At 41.2% G+C, this 14,254-nt stretch overlaps 1 protein-coding gene across 1 annotated transcript in view; it reads right to left on the bottom strand.

The window, feature by feature from the left end:
• Positions 1-10,584, bottom strand: part of LOC106144214 (POTE ankyrin domain family member A) — a 20,254-nt gene extending 9,670 nt beyond the window's left edge. The window contains exons 1-6 of the mRNA XM_013351965.1: positions 10,343-10,584; positions 8,809-8,923; positions 8,470-8,643; positions 5,141-5,247; positions 3,048-3,185; positions 233-294 (exon numbers count right to left, since the gene is read on the bottom strand). Of these exons, the coding sequence (XP_013207419.1) occupies positions 233-294; positions 3,048-3,185; positions 5,141-5,247; positions 8,470-8,643; positions 8,809-8,923; positions 10,343-10,584 (838 nt within the window). The remainder of the gene's footprint in view (positions 1-232; positions 295-3,047; positions 3,186-5,140; positions 5,248-8,469; positions 8,644-8,808; positions 8,924-10,342) is intronic.
• Between the last annotated feature and the right edge of the window lie 3,670 nt (positions 10,585-14,254).

Below are 14,254 nucleotides of genomic sequence, written 5' to 3'. Positions count from 1 at the left end.
AGATCAATATCATGGTTTTCCTCAATGACTCTGCACATGATTTTTTTTGAGACAAGGTCACGCTTCTTATTGTAACCCTCATGTAATTATTATCTGAGATCATACTGTAGACTATCCAGAAAAAATTAAATAAAGGTAAATGCATTTTTCCACTCTTTTTAATGAAAACTTTCTTAGTTTGACATTTCTGGGTATGGTAGGACTGCAAAGAGCAGCTCGTTATAAGACTTACCTGGTTCATTATCTTTTTTGTTATTATGTATGTTTTCCTCAAAATCCAGAAGCATCTGTCTACTGTCATGTGAAAAATAATAAATACAATTATTATTTTAATACTTATTTGTGGATGGACACTTAAAAGAAATCCCACACTAGCTCAGAATTGAGAAATAGATGGTTATTTATTTAGGGGTAGAATCACAAATCATAATACTCTGTTTGAAAGGAGATCAGAAAACAAATTCCACAACCAGAACAGTTAGGCCGGAAAAGAGGCCGGACACATGCTCTACATCGGCTTGTACAGTATAAGAGGCCACACCCCAGTGGGCAGGTAACCACTAGATGTTAAGACTTCCTACATCACTTATTTAAAAAAACATTTTTGCATATTTGATTCTTAAGAATATTACAGGGGTTAGGGACATAAGTCCATTGGCAGAGTGTTTTCTAGCAAGCACTAAGCCTGGGGTTCCATTTCTAGCATCACATAGCGGCACACACCTGCAACCAGAGCTTGTGGGAGGTGGAGTCAGAAAGATCAAGAGGTTCAAATTTATCCTCAGACACATAGCAAACTCAAAGCTACATGGGGCACATGAAACCCTGTCTCTAAATAGAGACTATTACTGAAAATAGTAGAGGACCTACTAGAAGTTTTTACTCCATGCTTGAAATTTATGGGCTCTAAATCTTGTAATTAAGCCTATGATGAAGAAGAAAAAATGAAGTAAAAAATTGCATTAAATAAGAGAAATAAAGCTTAAGGCATAGACTGGATTGGCTCACAAGCAGTGAAGTACCCTGATCTCAGAAGACATCCCCACTCCATAACTAACAGCTGTCAACTACTGCACAAGTTGTTCCCCATAGACATTAAGTGAAAAGGAAAAAATAAGGATTGTGCTGTTTGAGTTTCTTTTAAGATTTTATTGGATAGTATTAAAACATGTACAGGGAAATAAAACAACAAAGTATTTTCTGATGTTGAGTTCTTTCTAAACTTCAAATGTGTGGAAGATTCAAATATTACAACTGTTTGGGAAATGTTAAGCCCTTGTTTTGATTATCAGCTAATTAGTATTGTGGCTTGTGATTCAGAGAAAATGAATTGTTTAACAGTTTGACACTAAGTACTTCATGATTTGTTACTTCCTTAATCAAATGACTGGAGAGTGAATCCACTCCAAGACCTGATTCTTCGCTTTCCTCTTCATCCTCCCCTGCCTACTTTAAATCATCGTATTTACCTCCAAATGACTCATAAAACAAAACTCTCTTTTGCATGTAGATACTAATAAAAGCTGATGTGGTCTTGCTTTCTTAAGTTCAACTGTTCTTTGGATCCAGAGACGTGCTTAGCTGTTTCTTGTGAGGAAGAATTTAAAAAAAATCTCTGTAAACATGAGACCAGGACTGAAATAACTTGGGAAATTGATACTACTACAGATAAAAGGAGAGAGAGAATCATTTGAGTGCCTACCCAAGAAAAACTCAACAGCAACCCTAGACAGGTTGATACAGGACATCCAAGCACCTAGAAAAAGGTGCACAGATGATATGATAGGGCCTCTGGTGAAGTATATGACAGGGTCTGGTATTAATCAATAGAGGAACCTTGTGATTTTTCTGCAACATGACTTGAACTTTTATACAGTTCATATTTGTCATCAGAAAGACACACAAATTTCTCAATGTGAATTGATCACAAAGGTCTAAGCTAACAGGTGGTTTCTATGTGAGATGCTGAATGGGTTGAAGAGTCAGATTGCTAACGATGTCCATGGTAGAAGCTAAGAAAGTACCATTGCCAGAAGAGTGTGGCTTGAGAATATAGCTGAGTTTAAAAACACAAGTACACATGAACTTGAGATACTCTAACTTTCAGTTCTGAGTGTATATTATCATAAAGGCTTAGAAGTCTGGCTCAGTATAGACAACATGGTAGCTAAGATTAACTGCTATCAGATTTCAGGGCATGTTTTAATAGTGATGGAACCAACAGAAATAAAGAATAATAGGTTATCCTCTTCCTCTCCACCTGACATTTCCAAGAAAATTGGCTTCCTTGAACCTAAGAATCCCTCCAGCTACTGAGAAGTCAAGGAGGAGGGTACAGAAGACAACTCCCCCAGGAAAGCAACACAACTGTCTACTGAACTGGGCATTTCAAGATCCAAGCAGCTACTTGAAAAAAAAAAATCAAAAATAGGGGCTGGAGAGATGGCTCAGCGGTTAAAAGCATTGTGTGTTCTTCCAAAGGACCCGAGTTCAATTCCCAGCAACCACATGGTGGCTCACAACCATCTGTAATGGGGGTCTGGTGCCCTCTTCTAGCGGGCATATATGCAAACAGAATAGTGTATCCATAATAAATAAATAAATATTTAAAAAAATCAAAAATAGATACTCTTTTTTGTTTTATTTTCTTATAAAGAAAAACATTTAATTGAGGTAATCTCTTACAGCTTCAGAGGCTTAGTCCATTACCATGGTGGGGAGCATGGCAACTGGGCATTTGGTGGTGTGCAAGCAGACATGGTGCTGGGAGAATTCTACGTCTTGGTCCAAAGGCAACAGGAAGTGAACTGAACTGAGACACCAGGTATGGCTTGAGCAAATATGAAACCTCAAAGTTTGTCACCTCCACAGTGACATAGTTCTTCCAACACTAAGTCACTTCCAACAACTAAGTCACAATGGCTAAGTCACTGTCATTCTAAAACTACCCACACAGTGCAATGATGCCACAAGCAGACGATGTAATAGTTGCATTTGATTTTGAACGTCAATATAATTGTAATTAACATGTTATTGGAAATACTTACAAAGTACAACGACCTTCGACAGCATAGCGTAACGCTGTCCATCCAAAGACATCCTTGTAGAAGAAATCAATGCCTTTTTGAAGGAGTAACATGGCTATATCTTTTGATCCACATCGTATAGCATACATCAAGGTGTTTCTGAAATAGCAGAGGGATAGATTCACTATTGTGAAATAAATGAAATTAGTTAACTACATAGATTTGTCTTACCAACTTAGTATCTCACCTGCCTGTCTAGAACTGACCATTTTCTAACAGACACAGCATCATGGACCCACAACTGTTCCTCATTGTGAGGCTATCTCCTAGGATAAAGAATAAATATCTTCTCCCCTTGATCTACTTTTTAGTAGAATTCCTGACCTCCTGACATTTAAAAAACAAATTGCTATGTTAAGGTCTTGCATTTGAAGTAGTTAAGGAAGAGTTCACATTTTCCTAGACTAATGGAATATATTACAGCTCTTAATTATCTGAAGATGAAGTAACTCAAAGCTATGTGCATGCTTAGAATGGTAGTAATATGGAAGTACTGATAATAAAATTCATAGTGCTCTCAGTTAATGATATTGATAACCATGTACTGTTCACTGAACTAATATGTAAATAAACCCTATAACCACTTATCAAGGTTGTTATCATCTGTTTCACATCAGGAGATATATTTGGCCATGAGCATCATTCTGAAGATGACATACCAAGCAACTGGATAGACTGAGAATTGAATCCAGTCCTGAATGAATCTGAAGTCTCCCCTTTTATCATTCACTTATGACTTATCTTCAATAAATTTTATCCAATTAACATTTTTATCTCCTTTCCAATGGCAAGTAAATATAAATGGTTAAAATAAATCAGGGAAGGGAAAAGGGAAAATGAGCATTTAGTAATAACAACTAATATTCACTTAGAGATAACCTGATATTAATATTCTACAAAGAAAAGTAATTCTAAGAGCCATTCCGCACCCTGTAATTTCTGACTCCTATTTGGCTGAATATAGTGTCTTAAAACGTACAAGAAGGAAGTGTGAAGACTATAAAATCTGAGATCTCTTTAGAGAAGTTTTCTTGTGTGGTAAATGATGGTTAATGCAGAACTCACAACTGGTCAAAATGCAGAGAACAGGTGGCTGAAGAGGCCTCCACAGCAAACGAGACATCTACATTGCATCCCTTCCTCAAGGCTTATGGACCATCGGGAAGAGAATGCAAGAGGATTCTATGAGCCAGAGGTTGAGAAAGAGTTGAATAAAGCAGTGTCTTCTGGCCATGGCAAGTCTGCTGTGCTCAAGGTCAGTTGTGGCTGCCTACACAGGATCAAGCCAATTACTCGTAACCTCTTAGCATGGGTTAGGGAGCCCCTACTCCTAGCTAAAGAACTGTTGACAGCTGATGGCTTCTAGGGGAGGGAGAGTCAGATGTCTTAAAGGGTGTGGCTCCCGATATGTCAACCAAGCTCTGGTGGATGGCACCACATCCACCAGAAGAATATGGGCAGCACAACCTGGAGTAGATATGTTATTCATTTTTTTAAACAAGAGGACACAAAGTCAGGGTAGGAAGGTGAGGGATGAACAGACAGGAGTTAAGGTGGACAGCTGAGGTGAGCACAATCAAAATACATGATGTAAGTTCTCAAAGAGTTAACTAAGTGTTTTAATTAAGTTAAATAAGTAAAAAGAAAACCTAAAAATAAAAAAGGAAATACCATTAGATGGTTAACAATCTTACTGTGGATCAAAAAAATCATGCCTCTAGTTGGTACATTTTGAAAACAAATGAGAGCCATTTAGCGCATAAGTTCCTAAGATCACACAACCAACAAAGTCAGATTACAAATAGCAGTCTTCAGTCAGTACTATGAGGCAATGTGACTCACACACAGAGACACACTTGCACAAATAAAAGATATATATTATTTGTACAGCTCATTTCAAACAATTGCTTTCTTCTCTAACCGACCAAAAGGATGCCCATGTCAATGTCTTCATTGCATCCTTGTGAGTTAGTCCTCTTCCTCCAACCAGCCATGTTTCTGAACTGAGTGGTGGTTACTAGTCCAGAATACTACTGATGTTCAAATGACTTTACCTTTGCATGTCATCTACAACATGTATGTCTGCTCCTTTTATGACTAAAAATTCTGCCACCTCTACCCTCTTTTCTCTGAGTGCCAGCAAAAGTGGTGTGAAGCCATCCTGCAAAACAACAAAACCAATCTGTAATTCAAAAAGGTACATGTTTTCAGCCTACCTAAAGGTATTCTAGAGGGCCGAACAAATAAAAACATGATAAAAGCATGAAATCACAGGGGCTAAGCCATCCTTCCTTCTAACAGTGCCACCTTTTTCTTCCTCCGTTCCCCTTCTGTGACATCTCCTCTCCTGCCAAGAGTGTTCACGTGAACCTAACCCTTCCCAGTGCCCACTTCAAACCTATATTTCTACCTCAAATATTTGTTTCTGTCACAGCATTTATTCTTTGAAGTCATGTGGTTGCTCCCATATAAGCTAAAAGCTTCTTAAGGATAGGGGCTGCATCTTCTTTACATCAAGAAATCAAACCCACACAATGGCAAAGGAGTTCATAAGTTAGTGAGTTGATGGCCAAATTTTCATTTTTATAGCAAGATTTTAAAGTAAGTACACTTGGATCTAAGACAACGTGGCTGCCTTCTGCATGGGCACCCAACAGTACAAGTCTCAGGAGAGACAGGGCTTAATTCTTTAGGGAGCAATGTGAAGTTCAGGTTTTTGCAGAGATTTCCCAAAGCTTAACGGTGGGTTCAAGTCACAAAGAAAATTCAGCGTAGCCAAAGCCTCTTTGAGCCCATTTCCTCTGTGCTTTCGTTGTTGCTGGGGGGGGGGAGGGTGTTTTCCAGGGACTCTGTACAAAGCAAGTGTGTTTAGAAAGATCAATATCCCAAAATGTAATCAAAAACAAAAAATAAAAAAAAAATGCCAGGCAGAGGTGGCACACGCCTTTAATTTCAGCACTCAGGAGGCAGAGGCAGATGGATATCTCTGAGTTCAAGGCTAGCCTGGTCTATAAGAGTGAGTTCCAGGCTCCAAAGCTACAGAGAAACCCTGTCTCACAAAAATAAATAAATAAACTTTGTAACACTTAGTTCTTCCTGCCCTTGATAATTTATATTCCACTCGTATTCAATTCTCCTGGTTTCACAAAATAATTACTAGTCACATAGAAGCTGAAGTTAAATGATTCCTGTGGACTGTGTAATGTGTGTATGTGTGTGTGTGTGTGTGTGTGTGTGTGTGTGTGTGTGTGCACATAAGTGTGCATGTGTGCTTACAATGCCAGACTGATAATGCCAGGGCTCTATCAACTGAACACCTTCACTGAGATTGGCTACCAGACAGACAACTGTTCTTTAAGTGACAAGGTGATACATGGTTCCCCATCTTCTGATACAGAAACCCTGCTTGTAATTCACATCTTGGGCTCTGTTAACTTGAATAATGTGGTGGCAAGAAACCTTTAAAAAACACAGCCTCTACTTACTAAATTGTCAGAAACCTTCTAAGTAGTACTTTTTTTTTTTTTTTTGGTTTTTTGAGACAAGGTTTCTCTGTAGCTTTGGTGCCTGTCCTGGAACTAGCTCTTGTAGACCAGGCTGGCCTCGAACTCCCAGAGATCCGCCTGCCTCTGCCTCCCGAGTGTTGGGATTAAAGGCGTACGCCACCACCACCTGGCTGTAGTACATTATTATTGATGGCTACAAGAAAAGTGGTTTATTCTGTAAGCCAGCAGTCATTGCTGATTGTGATAGTTATCTTAGACTGTTGGCTTGGCACAACTTAGACTCAACCCAGGAAGAGAATCTCAGTGCCTACACTGGGTTGGCCTGTGTGTGTGATTGTCTTAATTAATGTGGAAAGACCCAGCCTACTGTGACTGCCACCATTCCCTAGATAGAAGCTCCAGGACTGCAGAAGAGTGAAGAATTCAAGCCCTGCATGAGCAAGTGGATATCCATGCATTCCCTTCTCTCTGCTTTTCACTATAGAGGTTACGGGACCAGCTGACTCAAGCATCCGATGCAGTGAATTCCCAGAAATGCTGGACCTAGAACTGTGAACTAAAATAAACCCCTTTGCCCCTAAGTTGCTTTTCTGTCAGGTACTTTGTCATAGCGATGGAAATGAAACTACTTGATAACAAATAATGCTTCTCCACACAAAAGTAAAGGGAAAGTTAGGGCAGCACTATTGGGAAAAACACATTGGCAGGAAGTAGCATCTAACAACATCTGGTCAAATTCTAGATCCTCTAGAGATGTCAGGATTTTAGAACCTATGTTTCAGCTATCTATTTAGGATTTCTTTCCTACGCTAGAAGTTGTTTCAGAACATTCCAAGGAAATGTTTTCAGAGAAGCATGCCGGTTACTTATTAGATGTACTGAATCAAAATCCACACAACTATGTCTGAGAATTAGAGCCATGCAAACAGAACTTTAGTTCATCTATATGGATATGCATAATTCTCCTCAGCATTCTGACTAAAAGTTTTTTGACTAAAAGGACTCAATCACTAAAAACAGGAAGCATGTTACCCAACACATTACTCAGAATGCAACAAAATTTCAATATAAAAAAAAACAAACAAACTTAAATAGCCTCTCACCCAGCAAGCAATGGTAGATTTGAGAACAGGGTATAGTCTTTACCTAAGTGGATGCTTCTTCCAGAATATATACTAGCAAACTGTTTGATCCTCCTCTAGTTTTCCACATAATTATTGCTTAGTTACTACCAGTCTCATTTCTCCAGAGTCCCCAACTGATCCCTAGACATGTTTGTACTTACATGGTTTTCTTGCTCAAACTACGAATTACTACCTTCAGCATGGAGAAACGCCATATCAGCACACAATAACTGATTTATTTTTAATCCCTCTTGCTTTATTCCCTCAGAGCTAATTTCTCATTTAATTCTAATTTCCAGATGCACATTTCTGATTAATTTCCCTCCGCATCTTTTCTTCTTCAACCTTAGGCCACTTGACAAGAGTTTGTCAAGAGCATCACGATTTCCATTTTACAAAAGTGCTTTTGTTGTCTTTGAGTTTTAAGATGGAGCCATTCCCAAAGTAAACTCTGCTGTTTACTCAGGCGGCTTTGGAAAGGTCAAGGGAAATGGTGAGGAAAAAGATAAAAATGAGGAAGTTTTACGTTTCTCAAATATTTCACATTAAATGTGTAAAATAAAGTTGTGCATCAAATGTTTCTTTCTAAGTACAGATGTTAGACTCACCGCTTCTACAGCTGAGTCCTTTCCAAGTATTTCCACTCAGGAAATGCTTAGGTTTCTAGATATAAAATGTTCCCCACCCCCCAGCTTTGCCACTATCAAAAGATGTATTTCAGACGTTTTAGGATTAAAATGCGGTGAACTGTACTTTGGTCTTTTGTTCGATATCGGCGTGGTATTCAAGCAGTAGTGCGGCCATGTCTTCGTGCCCGTTGTACACAGCATAGTGCAGCGCACAGTTACCGCTGCTATCCCGAATGTTCGGATCAGCGCCGTGCTCCAGGAGAACGGCCGCACATTTCTGTTTCCAGCATTGGACAGACTGCATTTTATAACAAAAAAAAGTAGACTTGTCAGCTCAAGGAATTCAAGATAATCATCCCACAACTTTCATCAGCAAGCTACCTGTCCATGGAGGTAGCGTTCTTTCCTTCACAGGCGCTTTGATCACTCCTAGCTTATGCAGAAATTAATGCCTGCTACCTACCTTCATCAGAGGTGTGATTTGTCTCTGGTCAAAAGCATCGATCTCACAATTGTTTTTCAATAGAATGTTCACCACTGGGAGCCGGCCATAGACACAGGCAAAATGCAAAGCTGTCCTGTGGAAATGAGAGGAGTTTTTCTGATGGTGGAGAGCACTGTCTCAAAATCCACAATTATTCATGCAATTATAGGTGAGCCGTGTATAGATCACATGACCTCCTTCCTCTAGACAAGTGCTCTGCCATAGAGTTGCTCATTTGAATCACCCAGAACAGCTTGTTTGGACAGAAAAACAGCATGGCTGGGTAAAAAATGATTTTTGTCTCATTTTCCTTTCTTTGTCAAAAAGAAAATTAATTGTATTGTTGCTGTTTTGCTTTATATTTTGGTTTCCATTTTCATGTTTTTATGGGGCTCGTTTTGTGTGTGCCTTGGGGTTTGGGGTTGTTTTTTAGTTTGGTTTTTAAAGAGAGAACGGGTATAGAGTTGGGTAGGTGGTGACATGGACAGTATCTGAGGGCAGCTGGGGAGGGGCAAGCTTGATCTAAGTATACTGCATGAAAAAACATTTTTCATTCAAAAGAAAGAAATCACCTTTGAATTAAATTCCCCTTGGGTTTAATCCTGCTCTGAGCTAAGACACTTACTAGGTACCTCTCACTTTTCCTGTGCCTCAATTTCCTAACCCATAAAATTAGAAACAAAAAAGGATATCTAGGTAATTCTCTTGCACACAGCCCTTGACTGACCTGCCTACCCTGGGAAAGAGTGTCCTCTATTAATCTCTGCGTTTGCATCTGTGTTTTTCTAGTAAATTCTAGTTCTGCTTCATAAACAGATGGCAGGTCTTAGGACACTGTTATACGAAGCCCCCCTGAGAGGAAGTCGGAAGGAGGAGAAAAGGTCAAGAGGGTGGAGGAGGAGCAGGAACGGGAGGGGAAAGGAGGACAAAGAGGGAGAGGAAGAAAAGAGGGAGGAGGTAACGGAAAAGGGAGAGGAGGAGAAAAAGGCAAAGAGAGAAGGAAATGAGGAGGAAACCGAAAGAAAGAAGTGAGAGGAGCTGCTATTTTTTTCACCATCAGCATGGAAGATCTCCGTGTGGTGCCAGCACCTCAACACGTGTCCCTTTTCTTAACGTGGCACCAAAGATCCGTGTGTATGCTGTGAATAGAACACAGGCTTCATTTACATCACCCCCACACCCCAACCAATACTAGGTCTCTGTGAAAGCCGCGACTCTCCAGCCACTGGGACCTCAGTACTTTGGCGTTTGACGACAGCAGACCCAATTGGCAGATCTCTGCTTGCCAGCTCTGTTGAACCACTCAGAAGGAGTCTGGGGAGCAATTAAAATTCTTGTTTGGCAACTCGGGACCCCTCCTAGGAGTACAGGTGTCAGGTGCAGAGCCCCAGAAGTACCGGCAGACCCCCTTCCGTCACTGCCCACCCGAGCTCTTGGGGAAGCCAAGTAAGGAGACAGACCTCCCACGCTTGGCAGCACACGAGGTAGACACTTGCCCTCCGTCCCCCATCACCTGTTCTTGTGGTCCCTGTCGAACACGCTGCATTGTCCAAGCATGATGAGAATCTCCATCCGGCCAGCATCTCCCTCCGCAGCAACCCGGTGGATCTGCCCCACGGGTCTGTATGTTGTATGGTATTTTGGATAGTTGGGATATTCACCGAAGAGAAACTCAGAGACAGTCATTTGGGGACCATCACAGAAACCTAAAGGTGTCTTTTCCCTAACCCTAAAGAACTTCTTGGCAAAGGCCATTGGCTTTACGTCCCTTCCCAAATTTTCATCTTTTCTGGTCCCCCAATCCAATATTAGGTCTTAGTAAAAAAAAAATAAAACAAGACTCGCCAGCAACATTTGCACAAAGGGCTAGAGACTTAACCGTCTCCCAACCAGAGCCTTATACTGTTGGGAAAAGCATGGTTGCCAAGCAACACTTCTAAACACAATGTGCACGTGCTAGCTTGTACAGAAGAGCAAGAGCGCTCGCAGCTCTTGACACCGGTAGCATTTCTGAGACAAAGGTGAAGGTGCTGAGCGGGCAAACAGAAGACAGAGCCAAGGAAAAGGCACTAGGAAACACATAGGTGCAGAGACACAAATTTCACACTCAGAGAAAATCCGTAAAAACACAGAACTGGACATCATAATATATACCACAAGGACCTACACAGACAAAGAGCCCCAACAGAGCATTGTGCGACAAAGAACCTCCCAAACCGACCTTGAGTTTATTTTATGTTGGTATAGAGTACTGGCATGGAGCCTGCCTGCCCTTAAACATCGTTTTTATTCACAGCGAGACTCCATTGGAGAAAACTAATTTTTTTTTTCTTTTGAGAGCAGTTATCAATTGGGAATAACTTCTTGTTTAGAGATGGGGGCTTTTGACCACTTTCCTCTCTCAGATATCTGTGCATACATATCACACACACACACACCAAAGATGAGAGAAGGGGGAGGGAAAAAACTAATAAAATAATTCTTAATAGGAATTGCACATTTCCCCGGCTGTTACTGGATATTACTGCATATTTCTATCCTAGGAATCGGCTCTTGTTTAGCCATGTTGTTGATGCGGCCAGAATGAGTGGCGCAGCTCCGGGCAGGGAGGTCAGGCTAATGGTGAAACAGAGAGGCTTCTCTTCCCTTCTTTGCCTCTTCCCACCTTCACCTTCCTTGTTCCTTCTTAACACTTTCAAAACATTGTCTGCTTTTCTTTACTTCGGCAGCTTACCCTTGGGTCCCTGAGCTTTTCAAATGGGAGCAAGGAATTTGGGTCTGTAGTTAGACATCTTCTTCATCCACAGATGGAAAGAAAACAGAATCAGGTGCATAATTCTCTGGGAGTCACAGAAACATACAATACCAAGTCTGGAAGCAGGGTGACCACAGGTGGTCTCCTACTTTTCTGGAGATATTGTCCTCCATCACTTTACATCAATACTTTAAAAAGAAATTCTAAATACCCAGGATGTCTCTGAGTTGGGAGAGCACTTAGCCAGCCTGTGAAAGGCCCTAGGCGCAGTCTGCAGCGCTGTATAAACTGGGTGTCGTGGGCATCGTGATTCTTACCTATAACCCCATTAATCTGGTGGTGGCAGCAGGGCTTTCAGAAGCTCAGGGTCATCCTCAGCTACGCAACGAACTTCAGTCAAGCCTTGGATGAGTGTAAATAAATCCCCGCATCCCTAAATTAAAAGCAAATAAAATAAATAGATAAAACATGCTTAGGTGGGAGTTAGGATGCACACTTGCAATAAAATTTTTGAAATTCCTTGTTTTTTAAAAATGTATAAACAGTAACATCAATTGGGATGTTATCCTGGATTTAAAAAGGTAACATGAAACTTGTATTATAAAAATTATTGTAAGATTTTTTTTTCTTGCTTGCAAAATGCATTACCTCACTCTGCCCTAAAAATAAGGGAGTACGTTGGACATAGTTATGTAAGACTGGATGTCTGTCTTTTTTTTTTTGACACAGAAATGCATGAATGAACATTCTTCAGACCTCTTTCCAGCTGTCAACTCGATTTAAATTCAGAACAAGAAAACAACGTGTCTATGAAAAACGTACGTGGAAAAGGCCTTTAATTATGTATAATTTGTGAATCCACTACAGGAGAGCACAGTCAACAAAATAAATGTTATTTTAAACAAGTGCTAACGCTGAACTTCAGAAGAATCCAGCATGCTCACCAGTCCCACCGTATGCATGAAATGGAACCAATACACCAAGTAATCAAAATAGTGATGATTTGGAGCCTCAGAAGAAACACAAAATTGCTAACTGCCAATCGTAGAAGGAGCTCAAACTGGCCCTATCATGCCCATCTCCTATCCTGTAAACCTGAGGAAAGGGGTGAGCCTCGGGAATGGGGTGGAATCAAGCAATGAGCCCTAAGAGAGGCAAGAAAGGTAACATTGATGGTGTTCCTCATCAGCACCGAGCACTTCCTGCCCCCCAGTCACCACACTGGTCCTTTAAATTCTTTCTGTTAATCCCCCACCCATTGCTATTGTGAGATAAGAAATCACTTTGGAAGTGAACACAGTGACAATCCAGGAGGTTAAATAACTTTTCCTAAAACTCCCTCAGAGCTGGAAAGTGGCTGAGTTAGAATTCCAATCTGGATCCCTATGGATCTAAGAAAACACTTTAAAACTCCTGGAAAGGCTTTTAGAGCCATGAATACTTTATACATTGAAGGTGCTTAAAGTCTTTTCCGAACTGGGTCACGGTCAGCACCACTTCCACTTTCCTTCCCCTTGGGTCCTCCCCTGTGCACAGAGCTGGGAAGTTAAGGCTGATGAGAAAATGGAGTTGGACCCTAAATCCAATGCCAGGCAAGAAACCGCAGTCAGGTGTGTCTGGTCCCATACACGCAGACTCCTAACTCTGGGAGAAGAGTGGGTACAAGTTCAGCAGGACCTGTGGTTTTCTCCTTGCACTGCTGGGGATGGAAGTCTAGGGAGCATTCTCCTGCTGAGCCACACCTAGCTTTGGGCATGTTTGTTAGCCCTGCCATGGGGTCCAATCAGCAACTACCAGTAAGGACATACTCTAGTGAAACTGATTGCCAAGGCAGGACTCTGGGAATTCTGGACCTCCATTCCAGGCTCTTGAATTCTGCCTTCTTCCAATTATCTGGGGAAATAAACATGCTCCAACTGAAAGTCTCCTGATACATAACTAATTTCGGCTTCATTACCACTGCCCTAGAACCCAGAAGTCAGTGAAATACAGTGGACTACACTGCGGGAGCCCCAGCTGTGTGATTGGAAATGAGAAGCAAAGGCAACTGCTACTAACTTCCTAGGGCTCTATAATAAATCAGCACAGATTGTGTGGGCTAATACCACAGAATGTTATTCTTTCATAGTTCTGAGGATAAAAGCTCAAAGAAAATGCATCTATTGGCAAAGTCAGGCTCTCCTGTAGGCTCCCCCAGAGAACCTTCCCTATCTCCTCCAGCTCTTGATGACCCAGGTGGACCTTGACTTCCAGCTTCCTAATTCAGATCTCTGCATCTGTAGCTACAGGGCTTGGTCTGTGCCCCTGCCTCTTTCTCCCGTTTCTTCCAAGGAGGTGGTGATTACGTTTAATGCCCTGTCCTCCACCTTCCCTTCCTGTAATTTTTTTTTTCTAGAGTGGGATCCTTCATGCTGCTCAGCCTGACCTCAGACACTTGGGCTCGAGCATCCCCCTGCCTCAACTTCCTGAGTAACTTGAACGAAATGCCACACCTGACTAACAACTGATTCCATGCAAGGGTTGACATTAATATATCTAGGAAATGTTCATCTCAAAGAATTCACCTAACTGTGACAAACGTGTGTTGAAAGAGCCCTTCACAGTCGCTCACTTCTGTAAGAGCAGCACTGACTCCTGTCCTCTTCCATTCCTGGGTGATATGGTCCCATT

Source organism: Microtus ochrogaster, linkage group LG7_11 (assembly GCF_000317375.1).
Source record: "Microtus ochrogaster isolate Prairie Vole_2 linkage group LG7_11, MicOch1.0, whole genome shotgun sequence".
NCBI classification, from domain to species: domain Eukaryota; kingdom Metazoa; phylum Chordata; class Mammalia; order Rodentia; family Cricetidae; genus Microtus; species Microtus ochrogaster.
Note: the sequence above shows the minus strand (reverse complement) of the source record. Positions and strands in the feature narration are given on the sequence as shown.